At 39.2% G+C, this 22652-nt stretch overlaps 1 protein-coding gene across 1 annotated transcript; it reads left to right on the top strand.

The window, feature by feature from the left end:
* The first annotated feature begins 1421 nt into the window (after positions 1-1421).
* Positions 1422-21147, top strand: slc34a1a (solute carrier family 34 member 1a). The gene is made up of 10 exons (XM_079389957.1): positions 1422-1626; positions 3023-3166; positions 5697-5808; positions 6907-7102; positions 7252-7347; positions 8553-8673; positions 14724-14891; positions 16136-16252; positions 17841-17965; positions 19531-21147. Exons 1-10 carry the CDS (start codon positions 1518-1520, stop codon positions 20107-20109), a joined length of 1767 nt encoding a protein of 588 aa, XP_079246083.1. The 5' UTR covers positions 1422-1517; the 3' UTR covers positions 20110-21147.
* Positions 21148-22652: the final 1505 nt, after the last annotated feature.

Raw genomic sequence — 22652 nt, forward strand, 5'->3', positions numbered from 1 at the left:
CTGTGGAAGACTATCATTTGCATATGAATTAAAAAATGCAAATCCTCTGTGTTGCAACTGTAACCTTTTAAATGGGTGGGAAAAAACTGAACACCTGAGAGTCAAAGATCAATGTGCAACAAATGGAAATGGTCATGAAATATCTTTTGATCTCTACACAGACTGCAACATGTCCTCACGTCCAATCAGAATCACCACTGCAGAGCAAACTATCAGCTTCAATGGTAAGATGTCAGAAACATTTATTTTTCAAGTGAAACTATCAAGTTTTCAATGTTGATAATGTTTAAGCATCAAATCAGCACATCAGAATGATTTCTGAAGGATCATGTGACAATGAAGGCTAAAGTAATGATGCTGAAAATTCAGCTTTGCATTACAATAATAAACAATATTTTATATTATAAAAATTGAAGACCATTATTTTAAATTTTAGTAATTATTTTCAGTTATTTCAGTAGTTTTTTTGCAGAATTTTTAATACATTAAATGTAGCCTTTGTGAGCATAAGAAATAACTTCTTTAAAAATCTTTACTGACCCCAAACTTCAAAGGCAAATATAATAATAGGCTATATATATATATATATATATATATATATATATATTACATTTCTATATATTAAATATATTGTCATATAAAGTAAAAATATGTATGAAATCCATGTAAATATACAAGATAGACATACATTTAAAAAATTTTATTACAAAACCACATATGTTGTGTATATCTCGTTTTAATGAAGCTATATAAAATATATATTGTTGACAAACAATCTTCATATAGAATATGTGTATATACATTTTATTGTGGGGATTTTATACATTTTATAAACTTCATATCTTTATTCTACCCAGAGAATGTAGGCATGTAAAAGTTATATATTGCATGATGGGTAACATACTGTATATGGCACATCATGTCATGTATTATATTTCCATATGGGTATACCTACATATCACATATCAGGCCTTCATAAACTATTTGGACACTTTAAATCACACTTAAAATATCACCATGTTGTTGCATTATATTACAAAAAATGAGACCAAGTGGCGTTTATTTTAAAGACAGCAGAAGCACTATTGTGGGTTTTTGAGATGAAAGAATAGATGTGTTTAAGTGTTCAAATTTTCTTAATTTCTTCTTTCTGACCCAGCGGGGGGTCACAACCCCAGAAAATCCAGCACAGTTCTGGACCTGGTGAGCGGCTGTCATGACCAGACCTCCAACACCGATGCTGACCATGCTTCATCCAAACCCTGGGAAGCAGGACAGCTTCCCAAAGTCCATTGTGTGTCTAAGTCAAATGCTCTGTATGCATTTTTTAGGCTTTTGCATTCCGGAATGGTTATTTTTAACTCTACAAAGTAACAATGTTAATAAATCAACTCACATGCACATCGACAACATTGAGACAGGAACATTGTGTAGATGAAAATGTATTAGACTGTATCTAAAGAGGTTTGCTCTTCTCTGTAGTGCCCGCAAAGACCAGTGAGGACAGACGTGGAGAAATGTCTTCACTGTTCAATAGCTTACTGAGGATTCCTCTCCTCTTGCTCTTGCTCTATGGTTTTGTGTGTTCACTGGACATCCTAAGCTCTGCGTTTCAACTGGCTGGAGGTAATTATTCATCTTTAACTGACCTTTACTCCACTTTTTGCACTTTTAACCACATCTATTCTTCCAGCACATTGGCATTTTACTTGGTGTAAAAAAATCCTTAAATTTTTCAGTTTTTTTTTTTGTTTACTTTCACACTTTATTGTCATGCCAATTAAGCATATTTCTCAGACAAATTCCCAAATTATTTATCTTTTTCTTTTATTTTTGGGGTCAAATGTGATTTGTTTTCATGCAATGCTAAAAATCTTAAAGACTCCAGACTTTTGAACCCTGAAATGGCATTTTGAAAGATTTATTTATATTGATTTTTTTCATTTATTTACTTACATAGGCTATAAATAAATATGGAAACTGCACATACACAAATATACAAACTTTTTATTTTTTCTGATGAACAACATATAATAACGATAAATCAAAGATGAAAGATGTCTTTTGAAATGTCTTTTATTTCATATAATTGAATATATAATATACAGTATGTATATTTACTTGCTTTAAAATTTCCCCTCTTTTTGTTTTATTTTGGTGTCAAGTGTGATTTGTCTTGATGTAAAATGATAAAATCTTGCAGATTCCAATTTTTTTTAACCATGCAATGGCAATTTGAAATGTTGATTTGTTATAGACAAAACATGTCTTTTAGTAAATATATTGTTTTTTATTTCTTATCATAGAATATATAATATATATTTACTTGATATTTTTCTTTAACCTTTCAGCCTTTTTACATTCTTTTTCTTTTATTTTGGGGTCAATTGTGATGTGTTTTCATTTTCATGCAATTCACATTTTTTTTGTTATTTAAGCTCCTATGTGATCTTTTAAGTATTATTAATTACCTGCTTCTCTGTGAAGAGGGTTGTTTGTCATATTTCAAAGACCTTAACACTGGTACATGTGAAGAAATGCCCTGTTCACAAGGTTGTGATCATTGGTTAGGCATTAAGATTTAGTTAATTAATTCTAAATGTATGTTTATGACAAGGAAGAAATGGATTTGCATGATTAGCTTCAGCATGCAGCTCTGTGGTGCATGTCTTCTGTACAAAAACAAACCATAAAGACCTAAAAACAATGATTTTTCATTATTCTCTCGTCATTCCTTGTCAAACGTATTTGAATACGTTTTTTTATTTTTATTTTTTTCTTCTGTGGGACACAAAACAATAGGGACAGATGGAAAAATGGAATCAAAATAATCAACAGTAGTTTCACTTTGTGTAAAGTTTTGTGTTCCAAGGAAGAATCTGTTGCAATTACAGTACATGATGGATGAGAAAATGATGACAGAATGTTCATTTTTGGCTGGACTGGTCTCTTTGAGATTATGACATCACATCTAGTTCACTAAAATAAATAAAATGCTTCAAATGCTTTGCTCTTTTGTCAGGCAAAGTGGCTGGAGACATTTTCCAGGACAATGCTATCCTATCCAACCCCATAGCAGGACTCATGGTGGGGATTCTGGTCACGGTTCTGGTCCAGAGCTCCAGTACTTCCACATCCATTATAGTCAGCTTGGTCTCATCTGGATGTAAGAAACACAACTCATTTTTAGTACAGTCAGATTTCTACACTAAACCAATAATCTGAGATTAATGTCTTTTCATTATGGCTGTCAACTGATTACATTTAATTAATTGAAGAGCACCATACTATTCAACATTTTGGGGTTGGAAAAAAAATTATAACTGTTATTCATCAAGGATGCATTAAATTGATCAAAAGTGACATTAAAGACATTAATAATGCTAAAAAGGTTTCTATTTTAAATAAATGCTGATCTTTTGGACTTTCTATTCATCAAATAATCCTAAAAAATGTATTTCGGTTTATACAAAAACTTTGTTCAGTAACTATTTTCAACATTAATAATAAGAAATGTTTCTTGAGCTGCAAATCAGCATATTAGAATGATTTCTGAAGGATCGTGTGACACTGAAGCCTGGAGTAATGATGCTGAAAACTCAGCTTTGCATCACAGGAATAAATAACATTTTTATATATATTTAAATGGAAAGGAGTTGTTTTAAATTATAAAAATGTCAAAATATTATTGTTTTTACTATATTTTTTGATCAAATAAATGCAGGTTTGGGGAGCATAAGCATGTATTTTCATGCATACATGTATACATACGTATATATTTTACACAGACATATATAATATACACACACACAGACACACACACACACACACTACATTCAGTCTTTCTAAGTTAGATATTGTTTTATGTACTTGTGCAGACAGATGTAAAATAACTTGTGGACTTGTGTTTAAAGGCCATTAAACTATCTTGGCGCCTTGCCTTTGAAGCCAGCTTTATTTTAATAGCCTTTTGACATTAGCTTAACTTTTCATCTGATCCAAAACTTCATGACATCCAAAGTTCCTTTTAAGTTGTCTGTTAACAAAACAGCTGCGACTCGTGGCTTTCTTCACAGTGATCATCTGTGAAACGTTTTGGCGAAACTTGGCCCTGGATGATGCAACCGTGTCCTTTTTATTCCACATTACTGCTGGAAAGCCTTATTTCTAGATGTTGTTCCTGCTTTAATCAAGTGGCATCTCTCACGAATGAGCTAATTAGCTTGTTCATATGCAGCAGTGGCCTCAAAGTCTGAGAAGCTTGTGAAGTGTGACTGTCAGAGCTCATTCCAAACAAACATCAGAGTTCAGATGCAGTCACAACAGATGCGGCAATTTAATGAGGCAGTTTTGTATGGGTTAATGAGCTTATGTTTGACAAAATAAAGGGTTTTAATATATAGATGCTACCGTGGGGTCCAAAAGTCTGAGACCACAAGCAAAAAAAGCACATGACATTGAGTGTGTGTATTTTCAGTGCAACTGACCTGAACATAACTTTTGCTCAAATTGTTGTGCTTACAATATAATTCATGATAAAATAAATGCACTAATGAAATAGTTCATCCAAGAATGAAAATTTACTCACTCTCAGGCCATCCAAGATATATCATAATGGGAACAGATTTGGAGAAATTTAGCATTACATCAATGTATCTGAATGGGTGCCGTCAGAATGAGAGTCCAAACAGCTGATTAAAAACATCACAAAGTAATCCACACGACTCCAGTCCATCAATTAATGTCTTGTGAAGTGAAAATCTGCATGTTTGTAAGAAACAAATCAATTAACTTCAAATAATTGCTTCCTGGCTGAAATACGAGTTCATAATCCACAATTTAGCTTTCTATGAAAAAGTCGTCTTGTTTGAATCAGGAGAGAAATATGCACAGATCAAGCACCATTTACAATCAAAAACAGTCCAAAACAGTTCTAAACAAATCGATAGATTTTGATGCAAGAGGACAAAAGGGGATGGACTTTTTCCACTGCAGGAAGCGTTATATGGATTATGGAAACATATTTTTGGCAGAAGCAATGGTTTAAAAACTAAACATCTTAATGATGGATTTGTTTCTCACAAACACACAGCTTTTCACTTCACAAGACATTCATTGATGGACTGGAGTGGTGTGGACTACTTGTGGATTATTGTGATGCTTTTATCAGCTGTTTGGACTCGGTGTGAATGTAGTAAATAGAGCACAGATATGTGTATGCAGGTGAGTTTCTGAACCCACAGCAATCAAATCTTGATCTTTTGAAATGGTTTGAAGAGATCAACCTTGAGTGACACAAAGCTCTTTGAATGTGACTTGGCTTTTCTCTGAGTAAATGAATTGAAGCTGATGGATGTCAGGAGTGTGTGTGTGTCCATTCACGCAATGCTCTGTGAGCCCTCAGTTAAAATACGAGCCATGTTTCCCTACAGCTGCAAACCCCGACAGCGTAAGGGGCAGTAGTTACTGCAATTACTGATGCTAAACTACCCATTCAGATACTATGAATGGAAATTTGACTTGACTCTAATGCTCGCCTGATTTAAGAGTCAGTGGAAACAAATGAAAAATAAATGACGAGGTATCTGCTGTCAGTGAACAGAAGAGATGGACAATATTTAGTGGTATTTGCTGAAGCATGCATCACTACTGCCATTGCTCATGCTTTATGATCTATGTGATGTATGTGTGTGTAGTGCTTGAAGTGAAGTCTGCCGTTCCCATCATCATGGGCTCCAACATCGGCACGTCTGTCACCAATACCATCGTCGCCCTGATGCAAGCAGGAGAGAGGAACGAGTTTAAACGGTACCAAATGATTTTCACCATCGCCGTTATCATCACTATTTAATCAAACTGGCATACAACCTTTCAAAATGCATTCTTAATTTTGGCAGAATTGATTTCTTTCTGTGAACATGAAATCAAAATGGTCCCCATTTACATTGTTCTATAGGTCTTACTGTGAATAATTTATCAGTGCATGGTACACCTAAGAAAACAAATTGTCTTTCTAATCTGTTATCAAAATGCAATACCTTTCATTAAAATGACTTGCATCACCTAGCAAAATTACTTAAGGGACTTATGTCTTGTTTTCTGAAAAAAATTCTGAATAATTAAACGATTTTATACTTAAAACAAGAAAAATCCATTGGGGTAAGAAAAATAAACTTAATTCAAAGTTAGTTTTATGTTCTTCACTCCATTGGCAGATTTTTGATCTTGTTTTATGAATAAAGTCATTAATTATACGTTTTTCTGAAAACTAGTCTTTATATATTGTGTAATTTTGCTTCCAATTAAATGCATCTTTATTTATTATTTTCTATTCATTTATTTTTTATTTAATTATTTTTTAATTTATTTCATTTTCTATTTATTTATTATTTTTATTATAAAAAAAAAGTTTTATTTACTGACCTTTTGCCTTCTTGTTCCCTCATGGTGTCTTATTTTTCTTTCTTTCTTTCTTTTTATTTTCTTATGTATTTCCATATGTATATATATATATACACATACACACACAATTTATTTGTTTTCTGCTTATTTACTTTTTATTTAATTATTTCTATTTATTTTTATTCACTTAACAATTTTTAATTTTTTAAATTTTATTTCATTTTTATTTGTTATTGATTGATTGATGTGTATTATTTTGTTTATATTTCTTTCTTTCTTTCTTTCTTTCTTTCTTTCTTTCTTTCTTTATATTCTATTTATTTACTTTTTACATATTTAATTATTATTATTATTTTTTTAAATTTAATTTCTTAATTATTTCTATTAATTCAGTTATTTTATTATTATTATTTTTTTTATTTTTTTTAATCTATAGTGATCATGTGAATTTGTGTGGTTTTTTTTTTTTACCTGTTGTTGATCGCCTGTGCTCTCGTTCTCAAGGGCGTTTGCTGGGGCGACGATCCATGACTGTTTTAACTGGCTGTCGGTGCTGGTTTTGCTGCCAGTGGAGGTGGTGTCTGGTCTGGTGAGTTACCTGGCCAGAGTTACTGTCAGCAGCTTTCAGCTGCACAGCGGAGAAGAAGCTCCTGAAATGCTGAAGACGCTCACCGAACCTTTCACCAAACTCATCATACAGGTGTGTGTGCAGTGTGTTTTTAGACTCAATCATATTTCCTTGAGTGTTGAGATATCCAGAATATTTTGTGTCAGGCTGTAATTTCTGTCAGTACTCACCCACAGTAACACAGAGAGTGTGATATTGACTGTGACGTTTCGTCCTTCTAGCTGGATAAATCAGTAATAACAGGCATCGCTCTGGGCGACGAGTCCATGAGGAATCACAGCCTCGTGAAAGTCTGGTGCAAGTCCAGCAGCTTTGTGGTAACTTTCTCCTGACACAAACATTTTTCATGCTCCAAATCTGCACATATCCTGAATTTATCTGAACTTTTACCTATAAATTTCCTCATTAACCCGAAGTTTTTTCTCTATGAAAAATATGCTGAAATGTAGTTTTATTTTAGCTTGCGTAAATTAATTAATGGATGAATGAATGATTGAACAAACAAACAAATAAATAAATACTATTATAATATTATATATTATAAACAATTGAAAGAGACTAAACAAATGTTTTAGTAATAAATAATAAAAAATATAAATAAAACAAAATAAATACTGTAATAATATTATGAATTAATAATAAAAATAATAAATGAAACAGGCAGAACAAATGTTTGAATAAATAAATAAATAAATGCTATAATAATACTGCAAATTATAACTAAAAATACAAAATGAAAGAGAGAAATGTTTTGCATCAAAATGAAGCCTATGACCTTTAATATTTGTTGAATTTTTATGACCTTTTAACATGTTCTCATAAAATCATTATAATAATTGAAATGTTGTATCCAAATTCTCATTACTGTAATGCACCAAAATGGTTTACTTGTATGTTTAATTTTATTGTCTGTATTCTCATTATTAGAATACAGCAGTCTTTTTGTGTTTAATAAATCAGCATGAAATAATATGATGTTTAAATGCTTCACAATCCACAATTTCGCAATTCTCAAATAACAATGGGAATTTGGGTGGATAATTTGTTGAACTAACTGTAATGCAATGTTACAATAAAGAAAGCTTTATTTCCTTTGTTTTTTATATATATATATTTTTATAAAAAGTAATTTCAGATTTTTTCCCTCTGGTTTTGGGGTGAAATGAGACCAGGACATGTTTCTCACAGACCTCATCCTATTGCATTTTGCATTAGACTAAATTTAGTAGTCAGAACAACGCTTCTTGAGTAAAGTAAAGTTTTCCTGGTCATGTTGTGTTTGGATTGGATCTACAGGAGTTTACAGACTATTGAGAAAACACATCTCCTCTCCAGATGATCTGCTGTCGGTCATTCTGCCACTTGTCATCTGCTCCACGCTATCTTGTCATAGTTCACAAGACTGTGTCTCACCTTCTCATGTTTATCCACTCCAACCGACCATATTTCACAAGAAAATACTTAGTCTTTTCTGTTCTGCAGTGTAGTTTTCAGGGAAATATTCCTTTTTCTCCCTTCCCAGTCCTCAGTGAATGTGACAGCAGCTGCCGCCCAGAACTGCTCCACTGAACTGCATTGTGGGAAGGATAGTGATCTCACCTGGATCACACAGAATATCAGCTCACAGATCAACACAGAGAAATGTGAGTGTCCTTTCAAATTGAAAGGTGTCATTTTTCTTATTACTTCATCAAGGATTGGTGTGTGTGCGTGTGTGTGTGGGGGGTTGATTTATGGGGACACACATGTGTCTAATGACTGATGGGTTATAATAGGCATTATAACAAACAAAGAAATTAGAAAAATGTTAATATGTATCTAATGTATTTTATTTGTGTGTGTGTGTGTGTGTGTTGTATATGCATTTAGTATAGCCATTTACTTTTATTTATAATTATTTTTTTTGTATTATTATTATTATTATTATTATTATTATTTTTTCCTTATTTATTTAATTTATTTTTAATTTATTTTAATTTATTGGTATTTATTTTTGTATTTTATGTACTTTTTAATCATTCAATTTCTTTCTTCCTCTTTCTTTGTTATTTCTATTTATTTGTATTATTTTGTTTTTATTAATTATTTTTATATTTCTTTATTAATTATTGACTTTCTTTCTTTCTTTCTTTCTTTCTTTCTTTCTTTCTTTCTTTCTTTCTTTCTTTCTTTCTTTCTTTCTTTCTTTCTTTCTTTCTTTCTTTCTCTTCTCCTCACAATTTAATTGTTTAAATTTATTCTCTATTTTTTATTTGTATTAATTATTTTCTCTTTATTTTTTCTCCTTTATTTTTTGTTATTTCTATCTATTCTCTTTCTGTGTATTTGTCTCTTATGTACTTTGAATTTTTATTTATTAATTTCTGCACAGAAAAAACATCTCAGGTTACATATGTAACCATGGTTCCCTGAAGGGAACGAGACGCTGCGTCGAAACGCATATGGGAACGCCTTCAGCGTGACCAGGCTCTGAATATGATGTGTAATCAGTCAAACAAGGGCGAGGCGTCACGGGCGGGGTGACGTCATGACCAGGAAGCATATAAGCACGTGTGGCGGAGCCGGCTTCAGCTTCAAGTCATGAAGCAAGCGCTGGCAGGGATGCCGGAAGTGTGGCAACGCGACGCAGCGTCTCGTTCCCTTCAGGGAACCATGGTTACATATGTAACCTGAGACGTTCCCTTCCAGGAACTTCGAGCTGCGTCGAAACGCATATGGGAACGAGATACCAACGCCGCCAGACTGACAAGTCCCTGCCTGGTGTCAGGACGAAAGGACAGAGGAGCCGGGAGTGGCTCGGATGTCGAGGTCATAGAACCCAACGAAAGTCAGGGGCGTGGACCACCCAGCTGCGTTGCAGATGTCCTGCATGAAACACCTGCCCAGAAGGCCTTGGAGGCCGCCACACCTCGGGTTGAGTGCGCTCTGACTCCCACCGGCGGGGGGAGCTCAGAGGCCTCGTATGCCAAAGCCATGGCACCCACAATCCACCTACTAAGAGGAGGGCTTCGTAGCAGGAAGACCCCTCCTAGGCGGACCATAGCACACGGGCAGCTGGTCCGACTTTCTCCACAGGGAGGACCTGTGGATGTATGCGTCTAGTGCTCGCACTGGACACATACGGTTGTGCTTCTCCTGGTCTGGCTCCCCGAAGGGAGGAGGACAGAAGGCCTGCAGTACGACCGGCTGTGGAATGACCGATGGGACCTTCGGAACATACCCCACACGGGGGTAGAGGAATACTTTCGCCGAACCGGGCGCAAAGTGAATAGAGGCCGTAGTCAGGGCCTGAAGGTCACTCACCCTCCTCAGAGAGGTGATAGCCAATAAGAAAACGGTCTTGATAGTGAGGAGTCTCTCAGTTATCTCCTGAATGGGCTCGAAAGGTGCAATGCACAGAGCCTCCAGAACCACAGCCAGGTCCCACGTAGGGACGCGAGATCGTACCGGAGGCCTCAGCCTCAGCGCACTGTGGAGGAAACGTGTAACTAGGGGGTGTCTACCCACTGACTGGCCACCAATAAGGGCGTGGTATGACGAAATAGCTGCCACGTAGACCTTAACAGTGGAATGGGTTACCCCTGCGGAGAAACGGGCCTGCAGGAACTCCAGTACTGCACCAACGGGGCAGTTGACTGGGTCGAGCATGGCGGTCCCCGCACCAAGAAGTGAAGAGCCTCCACTTCAAGGCGTACAGTTTCCCCGTTGAGGGAGCTCTGGATTGGAGGATGGTCTAGACAACCTCGGTTGACAGACCGGAAGCTATGAGTTGTGCCCCCTCAGAGGCCACACCCACAGCTTCCATAACTCCGGGTGAGGGTGCACCTCGGTGCCCCCGGCCTGTGAGAGGAGGTCCCTCCTGACGGGCACTTCCCACGGAGTGCCGTCGAGGAGAGATATCAGGTCCGAGACATACTCGGCCCGGCCAGAACGGCGCTACCAACGGTAGACTGACCTCGTCCCGGCGCACTCTCGCCAGAACTCCCGGGAGCACAGCGATCGGGGGGGAAGGCGTACAGACGGAGCCTCGGCCACGTCTGTACCATAGCGTCCAGTCCCGGAGGAGCTGGAGGAACCAGAGGGGACATTGCGCTGACTCTCGAGTGGCGAAGAGGTCCACCTGTGCCTGGCCAAAAACCTTCCACATCTGCTTCACCCCTCGGAAGCATCCATACCCCGGGCCTCGGCCCCTGTCTCGACAGGACTCCTGCTCCCACATAAAGATGCCCAGGAATGTGCACAGCTCTCAGTGATAGGAGCTTGCCCTGGGACCACACAAGGATCTGGTGTGCCAGCTTATACAAGGGGCGCGACCGCAGACCTCCTTGGTGGTTGCTGTAAGAGACCACTGCTGTGCTGTCGGTGCGCACCAGCACGTGGTGATCTCTTAGTTCTGGGAGGAAGTGCTTGAGCGCACGGAACACAGCTAGGATCTCTAGCTGGTTGATATGCCACGTCAGGTGGCGACCACTCCACAGACCGCGGGCAGGGTGGCCACTCATGACCGCACCCCAACCGGTGAGGGAAGCGTCTGTCGCTAGCGAGACGCGGCGACAAGGAGCTCCCAGCACCGGGCCCCGGGACAAGAACCAAGGATTCCTCCACATGTCTAAGGCACGGACAGCGGCGTGACACTTTGACAGCGCGGAGCGAGTCTCCCCTCAGGGAGACCCCCTTGGTCTTGAGCCACCACTGTAGGGGCCTCATGTACAGCAGGCCAGAAGGAATCACACTGGACGCAGCTGCCATGAGCCCAAGCAGTTTCTGAAACTGCTTGACAGTGAATGGCTGGCCTTCTCACACTCTCTCGACTGCCGTGAGGATCGACTCGATCCGAGCAGGGGTCAAACGAGCCTGCATCGTGGTCGAATCCCACACTACACCTGGATAAGTGGTTCTCTAAGCTGGAGAAAGCACACTTTCCTTGGCGTTTAGTCTTAACCCCCCAAGTCTTTCATGTGGGCGAGAACGACACCTCGATGCCGAATCGCCGCCCGCTCTAATTGAGCGAGCATCGACCAATCGTCGATATAATTTAGTATGACGAGTAGTACGACGAGAGTGCTAGGCCGAGGGGAAGAACCCGATACTGATACGCTTTGCCCCCGAAAGCGAACCTCAGGAACTCCCTGTGAGAGGGAAAGATGGGTACATGGAAATAGACATCTTTGAGGTCTGTCGTGACAAATCAGTCCTCGGACCTGATTTGAGACACGATCTGCCTGACAGTGAGCATCTTGAACTTCAGCTTTCTGGCTGAGCGGTTCAGAAGCCTCAAATCCAGTATGGGCCTCAGCCCCCCATCCTTCTTTGGAACAATGAAGTACAGGCTGTAGCAGCCGGCGTGGACTTCGTGAGGAGGAACCAACTCGATGGCTTCCTTCCTCAGCAAAGTATCGACTTCCTGTTCCAAGACCAGAGCCTGCTCGGAGCGGACCGTAGTCACACAGACCCCGTTGAACAGCGGAGGTGGCCCATCGAACTGGATGGAATAGCCAGCCTCTACCGTCTGCAGGACCCAAAGAGACACATTCGGCAGTCGCTGCTAGGCTGCCAAATGATCTACTAAGGGAATCAGTCTCTCAAGACTGACCTCTGGTGTTAGAGAAGCGGCTAGACCGCTGCCTCGTCGCGGCGCACCGACAGGAGACGCGTAATCTGGCGGCCGAGGCGACTTTCTCAGGCCCGCTGAAATCACAGGCGGAAGAACCTGAGATTAATACTCGCTGGGACCTGCTGTGCCCTGGAACTGCAGGGTTGACAGACAAATCCCCGGAGGGCCCCGAGGGGAGACGGACCACCGTGTGCCGCGGTGTGAGCCGCTCCACCCCAGTAGGGGTCGTCCTCCGTAGTCCTGGGGCTCACCCGTCAGGACCTCTGAACGAACCAGACCCTGCAAGGCAGGACCCAAAGAGACACATTCAGCAGCTTGCTGCCCAATGATCTTCTAAGGGAATCAGTCTCTCGAGACTGACCTCTGGGTTCAGAGAAGCGGCCAGACCGCTGTCTCGATGCAGCGCACTGGAATGAGACGCGTAATCTGGCGGCTGAGGCGAGTTTCTCAGCTCCGCGCTGCCGGGCGGACAAACCTGAGAAATATACTCGCTGGGACCGGCTGTGCCCTGGAACAGCGGCAGGGTCAGCAGACAAGTCCCTGGAGGGCACCGAGGTGAAGTGGTCACCGAGTGCCGCGGTGCAAGCCACTCCACCCCAGTAGGGGTCGCCCTCCGCGGTCCTGGGGCTCGCCCGTCAGGACCTTTTGCGCGAGGAGCTGGTATGCGGAGGAGGCTGCGCCCGCCCAGCAGCCACCTGAGTTTAGAGAGCGCGCATACCCTCTGCCCACCAAAGATGTTGTAAGCAGAGCAGGAGCCTTCAAAGGCGATGCCGTAGAGGGAGACAGATAGCTCGCAAGCGTCTGTTCAACGCGCGGCATCGCCGCATACCCGCGCTCATTCAGTTGCCGCGGGAACGAATGGCCGGGACGAAAAGATTTCACCCGCGATCTCGACACCTCGGTGAGGAGATCGGGGAAAACGGAAGGCTCCTGTGTAGAAGTAGCTCTCTGGCGAGAGAGGCGGCGAAACCTCGTCAACGCTCGTCACATCAACCTCCTCGGAGGAAGAGAGACGAAGCGTTGAGCCCTCGTCTCGGGGAGAAGAGACCACTTCCGAACCGAGAGACGGGGCACCAGATCTGGCGGATATGGGAGGAGATAGGGACATGCCCGTCTGACTCTCGCCAGCCAGATCAGCCTTTTTCTCTTTTTTTTTTTTTTTCTCTCTGCAAGCCACGCGAGCGCAGCCGCCGCTCTGCCTTTTTTCTCTCTTTTTTTACGGGCAGAAGCGGGACCGGCTTATTTTTCTCTTTGTGCTCTTTGTGCAAACACTGCAGCTTACAAAGCTCATAGTTATATCATATTGGGGTGACAGAGGCGGCGAAACCTCATGAACGCTCGTCACATCAACCTCCTCAGAGGAAGAGAGACGAAGCATTGAGCCCTCGTCTCGGGGGAAGAGACCGCTTCCACACCGAGAGACGGGGCGCCAGATCCAGCAGCGGGACCGGCACCGCGTGGGGAGCAGCAGCGGGACCGGCACCGCGTGGGGAGCTCGCGAAGGCTCCCTTCTCGAAGAGAGCCCTCCGGGTGCGGAGACCGATTCTGAGTGCTCCGCACCCAGGCAGACCACGCACAAATCGTGATATAGCGAGGGCAAGGATGCACACACGACTTAAAACGTGGTCTGAAAGCTTCACCCCTGAGCTTGCCCTTGGCTTTGGCATAATACTGAATGCTTTCCACTTAAAACTAGGACAAACAACAGTAAATAAGACTGACACACACAGAGCGCTTCGCTGAATGACAAAAAGCTGAAGCCGGCTCCGCCGCACGTGCTTATATGCTTCCTGGTCGTGACGTCACCCCGCCCGTGACGCCTCGCCCTTGTTTGACTGATTACACATCATATTCAGAGCCTGGTCACGCTGAAGGCGTTCCCATATGCGTTTCGACGCAGCCCGAAGTTCCTGGAAGGGAAACAGTCATTAATATTTGCTATTCAGTCATTTATCACAAACCACTGACCTGGTTGCTTTTGCATGTCCTTCTCCCTCCTAATTTTAATGCATCTGTGTCCATTAATGCCTATATTTTGTCTCCATTTTTCCCTCTTGCTCCTCCGTCTGGTTTCCACAGGCCGGCATCTGTTTGTGGACTCGGGACTGTCGGACCTGGCGGTGGGGCTCATTCTGTTAGCCAGCTCTCTGATGGTGCTGTGCACCTGCCTGCTGCTGATCGTCAAAGTGCTGAACTCTCTCCTAAAAGGTCAAGTTGCAAAGGTCATCGAAGGGGTCATCAACACGGGTGAGCAGCCACGGGCATGAGGAGGAAGAGCCAGAGAATGACAAGTCTTACTGTAGTATTTACAGTAGGGGTTACTGTAGGGGTGTAATGGTACACATATTTGTACTGAATTTTTGCTGAATTTTTGCTTGAAATTTATTTAAAGACAGAGCCACAGTTTGTTCAGCAAACCACTGTTTAATAAATAAGAAAAAAACAAGCAATTTTATGTTTGGTTTTGCCCCGCTGCACCAAGTAACCAAAGTACACAAAAATTTTTGAACAGTAGGTTTTTTTTTTTTTTAAGAAGTCTCTTCTGTTCACAAAACTTGCATTTATTTGATCCAAAGTACAGCAAAAAATTTTCTGTTTGAATGTTTTCTATTTGAATATATTTTAAAATGTAATTTATTTCTGTGATTTCAAAGCAAATTTTTTTTTACCATCATTACTCCAGTCACATGATCCTTCAGAAATCATTCTAATATTCTGATTTGCTGCTCAAAAAACATTTATTATTAGGTTGAAAACAGTTGAGTAGAATTTTTAAGATGAATGGAATGTTAAGAAGAACAGCATTGATCTGAAATACAAATATTTTGTAACATTATAAAAGTCTTGATCAATTTAAAGCTTCTTTGCTAAATAAAAGTATTAATTTCTATAACCCCCCCCCAAAAAAATAAAAATAAAAATAAAAGTATTGACTCCAAGCTTCCAATGGTATAGTGTATAAAGTTACAAAAGTGTTTTTATTTCAGATAAATGCTGATCTTTGGATCTTTCTATTCATCAAAGAATCCTGAAAAAAATTACTCCACTGTTTTAAATATTGATAATAATAATAATAATAATAAATGTTTCTTGAGCAGCAGATCAGCATATTAAAATGATTTCCGAAGGATCATGTGACACTGAAGACAAATTCTGGAATAAATTACATTTTAAAATATATTTAAATAGAAATCAGTTATTTTAAATAGTAAAAAAATCTCACAATATCACTGCTTTGCTGTATTTTGGATCAAATAAATGCAGGCTTGGAGAGCAGAAGAGAATTCTTTAAAAAACATTAAACATCTGTTTCAAAAGCTCAAAAACGTTTGTCTGGTAGTGTACAAATCAAATGGTCATTTTTGTGTACCGTCACACCCTTATTCATTTGTAACTTTTGCCATTTTTTGTTTTGTATAGGCACACAGCCCTGTGCTCTTACTGTACATCAACAGCTGTCTCTTTTGTGTCTATGTTTTAACTCCATATAGATTTCCCGTACCCTCTCGGCTGGCTGTCAGGATATCTGGCCATGTTGATGGGAGCAGGAATGACCTTTATCATCCAGAGCAGCTCTGTATTCACCTCGGCTATGACTCCACTCATAGGTGCATCTCTAATGAATGACTTCTTCAACAGGTCATTGTATTAGAAGTGAACCTGCCAACAAAAGCTCATTGTTGACATCGAATGAATGAAACGACCAGCAGGCAGCAGTACAAGATTGCTCAGAAACACATTAATAATGCATCCACCCGAGTCCAAAAAGGCTTTTTATGCCTTCATACTGTAGGCCAGGAATGTAAAAAATGAGCGTGCAACAGTCAAGTAAACAAAAACCAGCAAAATTTATTGCATTTTTTTAAGTAAAACTATAGACTTACATCACTGACATGAAGTTTGTGGCGGCTGTGAAAATCTGTCTAGGGGATTATGTTTTCATGGTTCGATGTGCAAACACTTACAAAGGAGCTATACAACTTTTGCAATAAGTCCCAAGTTCAAAAGTTATTATTTTTTACATGATGCATTACATTTTAGATGGTTATAAAACCATGTGACAGTTCAGCGGTTTTGTTTCGCTGTAAATGAATGAACACAAATAATCAGCAGTTCTGATTAAACTTTAATTTTTGATGTACACCCTGGTGTTTTCAAATGCAGAGCAAATGCGAGTGTGAACTAGTCGCTAATAGTGCTTTTGGCTCAAATTAAATATTAACTGCACCTCTGTGAAATCAGGCAAAATGATGGTGCTTTCCCGTTCAATTATTTCATCATTAATTTACACCCATTATCTGGAAATGATTCATCAGCTGTCGAATGATTATGATAATTATTAACTTTTCAGCCAATGGGGATGCCTCTGTGTCTTTGAGATTGCAGTTACTATGGAGATCATCTTTTATTAAAGCCCCTGAAGAGTTGAAGTATCACTGGACATATTATTAATAGTAGAATAAGGGTTAAAAGATCATCAGCGCTGACAAAGGGACAGAAACCCTGTAACCTCACAGCTCGTTCCAGGAGAACATTTACATGTCCCTGTAGTTTGTTTTTTGACATGTCCCTGCTGCATAGAAATTGTATAATTATGTGTGTGTTTATATACGTATACAGTAAATTTAATACTATTATTCAACAGTAAAGACATTTCTATTTGAAATCAATTCAGTTTTTTTTAACTATTTGTCAAATAATTCTGAAAAAAGTATAATGGTTTCCGCAAAAATATGAAGGCGCACAACTGTTTTCAACCTTGATAATCATAAGAATCATAAGATGTTTCTTGAACAGCAAATTAGCATCATGAGAATGATGCGGAGTAATGATGCTCAAAACTCAGCTTTGCATCACAGAAATAAATTACATTTTAAAATATATTCACATTGAAAACAGTTCTTTTAAATTGTAAAAATGTATCACATTATTGGTGTTTTTACTGTATTTTTGAAAAACTAAATATAGCCTTATTTAGCATAAAACATTAGAAAATATTAAGTTGTATCTCATTAACTGTGGAGTCCAGTTTCACCAACAGCTGATACCCTATCATCTGTTTTGTAAGTTGGTTTCAAATATCTAGATCCAAACTGTCTTGGTTCTCAAACCAAAAGACAGTTTCGTACATGCTTCATAACATTGCTTGGACAAAACACGTTTTGATTCCTTTATGTCCGTCTCTGACACCTGCAGGCATTGGAGTGATCAGTCTCAACAGAGCGTATCCTTTGACCTTGGGTTCCAACATTGGCACGACCACCACAGCCATCCTCGCAGCTCTCGCCAGCCCCAGAGAGAAGCTTCCTGCTGCATGCCAGGTAAAACAATGACACACAGCCATTACTGAGCACTCAGTGGAAATGTCAGTTTTCTAAACTTATTACACCTTATCAAAAATTCAGGGCAAATCTGCTTGCTTTTCCAACTGGATGATGAGGAAAATGTATCTTCTGGACACATAGCACTTTTCTTCATTAATGCATTTTTAGTGGTGCTTGCTTAGTCATACTGAAGATTTGGGGTTTGTTCAGATCCCTAAACACAAGAGCTTAACTCGTTCTGCATCATTTGTTTATGAATCATGTCATAAATAACTGAAACTGTTCAGTATGTTGAAGAGAGGTGTACTGTTACATCTCAAGAAAAAGTCCCATAGACTTCCATTGGGTATGTTTACATGCACGACTTATCCTCAATCAGAATGAATCCAATCCAATTTCATATTCTGAAAGATGTTTATATGAACCCTAAATGCAGTGTGATTCACATGTTCGTTTACATGTGCACTACATGATTTTGATACATGTGATGTCACTAAGGCTGTTTTAAGTATAATGGTCATTTTTGTCTTGACTCCTAAAAAGAAAGATAACATCTATGTCAGAGTTTAAAAAAATATATATATTCAGTCTCATCCACTGACCACTTCGTGAGGCATTAATAAACATATGGACATCTGTAAACCAATACTGTTTGGTATTTTCGTCTCGTTGGTTTTCCAGTACAAACACCTAAACATCCTTAAATCAAGATACTTTAACTTGAAAAGCAAAATGACGTAAGATATTAAGTCTTGTTTTCTGAAAATAAGTTTAATAAAACAAGTTTATGATTCAAATAAGAAAAAAGTGTCTGCCAATGGGGCAAAATATAAATAAATAAAAAAATAGCTTTCCTTTTGAATAATTTTGTTTTGTTTTGTTTCTTCATTGGCAGATTTGTTTGTTGTTGTTTTAAGCTTAAACTCACTTAATTTTGATACATTTTTCAGAAAACAAGACTTAATGTCTTTTTTTAAATAAATGTATCTTGATCTAATAATGTTTTTTTGCAGTGTACAGAAGACAATAGTTTCATCATCCTACTGAATTTAGCTTTGTTCTTATCCAATCAGTGCGGTCAAATCGATAATACTAAATATTAATATTTAAACAGGTGACAAAAATTGAAAGTACTGAATATTTAAAAACAGACCCAAGCCATATCTATAGCCCTCACTCACATGAGTGAAAAATCTAGTTTGCTTTATTTGGACCCACTTTACATTAGGTGGCCTTTACTACTATGTACTTACATTTAAATGAATCATTTGGTACAATGTACTTATTGTATACATACATGCTTTTACATTGTACTTATATTTTTTAAAAATACCTATATGTAATTACATCTGTAATTAATTTCTGTAATTACATTTATAATTACACTATTGACTCATCCCTTACACCTTAACCCACCCTTAAACCTACCCATACCACCAAACCTGTTCTTAACCTTACCCATATCCCACCTCAATAGCAACAACAGTGTTTTGTAGATAATAGTTACGGCCACCTAATATCAAGAGTAACCCTTTATTCTTCTACTCTCATATTCCCTCCAGATTGCCTTGTGCCATTTTTACTTCAATATTTTTGGGATTTTACTATGGTATCCGGTCCCGTTCACTCGTCTGCCCATCCGTATGGCATCTGCGCTGGGTGAACGCACTGCCAAGTACCGCTGGTTTGCTGTGCTCTACCTTCTGGTATGTTTTCTGCTGCTGCCTTGCCTCGTGTTCGGCATCTCTCTGGCTGGATGGCAGACCATGGTTGGCGTGGGTGCGCCGTTCACCGCGCTCACCATCTTTGTCCTCCTGGTCAACCTGATGCAGTCCCACAGTCCCACGCACCTGCCGAAGACGCTGCGCAGCTGGGACTTTCTCCCGCAGTGGATGCACTCTCTCAAACCGCTCGACAAGCTCATTACCAAAACAACGGCACTGTGCTGCAGCCCGGCTCGACTTAATGACCCAGATGTGCTTGTAGTGACTCCAGACACATCAAACATCAAGCCAGAGTCAAAGAAACAAACCGAACAGTGGTATGACAACCCTGCCCTGTCCCTACCTGAGGAGATTTCCTCAGAGCCCAGAGTGTTTCGACTTAGAGGACTAGAAAGATGCAACAGCACACCATTGTAGATTTGTAGTCTTTCCAAAATAAACCATTACGGGCTAAATGGCCAGTCTCAGATTTATTCTCTATTCCAAAACCTAGTGAGCTGCCTATGTAGACAGCATTTTAAGGCAGTATATTCATGAATGCACCACCTTGTTTTGGCTCAATTCTAAGACAGCATCCGCATTCATGTAGAAGCTAATCTCATAATGCACTTCAATAAACTCAGCAAGAACAAATCTAAGATGGCAGACAGATGTAATTAAAAAAATTACTACTTTATCTGGTTTTTGTGTGTACTACATATTGTTATGCGTATTAGAGAATATTCAGTGCATTCAAAAGTATTCAGACCCCCTTCCTTTTTTTTTTCCAAAATTTATGTTTGTATGATACTACAATTGTTTAAATATTTTTTTTTTCTCATTGATCTACACTCCGTACCTCATAATGACAAAGTGAAAACAGAATTTTAGGAATGTCTGTAGATTTATTAAAAAGAAAAAACTGAATTATCACATTTACATTTATGTATTCAGTATTCAGACTCTTTACTCCGTACTTATAGTTGAAGCACATTTGGCAGCAATTACAGCCGAGTCTTTTTGGGTATGACGCAACAAGCTTTGCACACCTGGATTGGGGGTGTCTGAGGGTCCTTTAGGTGCTGTTTTTAGAAACATTTCTTCTAAATTCGAGGCAGTTCACTAGGTTTTGGACCAGATGCTTAGTTTTACATCGGGTGCTTATCCAAATTCTAAATGCACTTTTTGAGCAAATCAGTCTAATTGTATTCACTATAATATTTTCGCAATAGGTTCAGAGAATTATACGAAGCTTCAGCTCGAGGCCATTGTGTCTCTGAAGAATCTGAGTGAACGTCTTGTTGTTTTGTCCTGCATTCATGCATGAATGTTTATTATCTGCACTGCTATGTAAATCTCGCTGAATAAGCGGTTCGAAAGTCTGCATCGACAGACGGGATCTGTATGGCACAAACATAATAACTCAGAGCCATTCCATCATGCCTTGTGTTATTAAATATACAGATATTAAAATGCAAATAGTTTGCTTTTTAATTTCCTTGCATAATGTCAATGAGAGAATAGACCACATGGAGTATTAATGGAAAATAGTTTGTTTTAATTAAGTATTAAACCTTCTCCAGTGTTTTGTATTAAAGTTCATTTTAAAGCATATATTTGCTCTACTTTCAGAATGTAAAAAATGCAAGAAAAGTGGGCTGATTTACTGACTAGTATCCAACGAGAAACACTAAAAATTCATCAAGTATTTCTTCATACAGTCAAAAACACATCATTATAGATAAATTGTCAGGAACAGACCTGAAAGTTTTACAGATATACAAGCATGCATGTTATTTTGTGGTGTAAATGTTCTTCTATGTTGCAAATTCTGCATTGATTTAAACATTTATTTGACAATAACATAGTAAAAGCTACCTTTAACAGGCTAAGTTGGTTGGCTGATCTTAGCTGGTTTAAGCTGGCCTCCCAGTTTAAAAGTGCCCCAAAACCATTTAAAACCACCCAAGAGACCAGCTCAGACTGGATTGAGATGTTGACTGCAGCAGGGTACTGTTTGACATATTTGTTGTTGTATAATGGATTCTGTTTCTCATGCTATTTTTTTAAAGGTATTATACGGTATATGTACATTGTGCAGTATTCAGTAAGCTCCATTCTGAAAACCAGATAGTGACGTAAATTCCCAGGTAGCACCTCATGCTAGGGTCGGTGTGACAGGCTGAACGCTAATTATCTGGAGACTGTAGAGATGGCATTTCAGATGTTTTTTATAAGCACATTGACTCACAAACACACACGTAGACTGCCATTGAGATGAATGGGAATGCTAACGGATAGCGCTCTCCGGGTGTCACAGACTTCCTTTGCTGATACTGCAGTTAATAGTTGGGTGTGGAGAAAACTCATTTAAATAGTTGCACGGCAGTGCAAGGTGTGGACATGCAGACCACATTAAGGAAATTTGAGGGCAGAGGGCAAGTTTTTTCAATTTAAATGATGGACTTTGCTTTAATATTTTATAAAACTTAAAACAATTTTTATGGTCATTTATGCTTTTCTGCTGCTTGATAACCATTATCTTCATTTCACTTTCAGATGTAAAAGAGCAGTCAGTTAAATAACTGTATTAGAAAATTATACTGCATAGTTTGCACAACATGAATCTTGGGTTATTTAAAGGAATAGTTCGCCTAAAAAAGAAAATTAGCTGAAAATGTACTCACCCTCAGGCCATTCAAGATGTAGATGAGTTTGTTTCTTCATTGGAAAAGATTTGAAGAAATTTAGCATTACAACTTTTGCTCAGCAATGGATCCTCTGCAGTGAATGGGTGCCGTCAGAATGAGAGTCCAAACAGCTGATAAAAATGTTGCAATAATCCACAAGCAATCCACACCACTCCAGTTCATCAATTAATTTCTTGTAAAGTGAAAAGCTCTGTGTTTGTAAAAAGCTAATTCATCATTAAGACATTTTAACTTTAAACTGTCACTTCCAGCTAAAATATAAATCCATAA

Source organism: Barbus barbus (assembly GCF_936440315.1).
Source record: "Barbus barbus genome assembly, chromosome: 33".
Lineage (NCBI taxonomy): Eukaryota > Metazoa > Chordata > Actinopteri > Cypriniformes > Cyprinidae > Barbus > Barbus barbus.

Bases quoted from the DNA above. Each gene is read 5' to 3' on its own strand.
- slc34a1a (XM_079389957.1), top strand. From the start codon at position 1,518: ATGTCTTCACTGTTCAATAGCTTACTGAGGATTCCTCTCCTCTTGCTC. The intron at 7,103-7,251 runs GTGTGTGTGCAG...TCGTCCTTCTAG, and splicing joins TCACCAAACTCATCATACAG to CTGGATAAATCAGTAATAAC. The intron at 16,253-17,840 runs GTGCATCTCTAA...TGACACCTGCAG, and splicing joins GGCTATGACTCCACTCATAG to GCATTGGAGTGATCAGTCTC.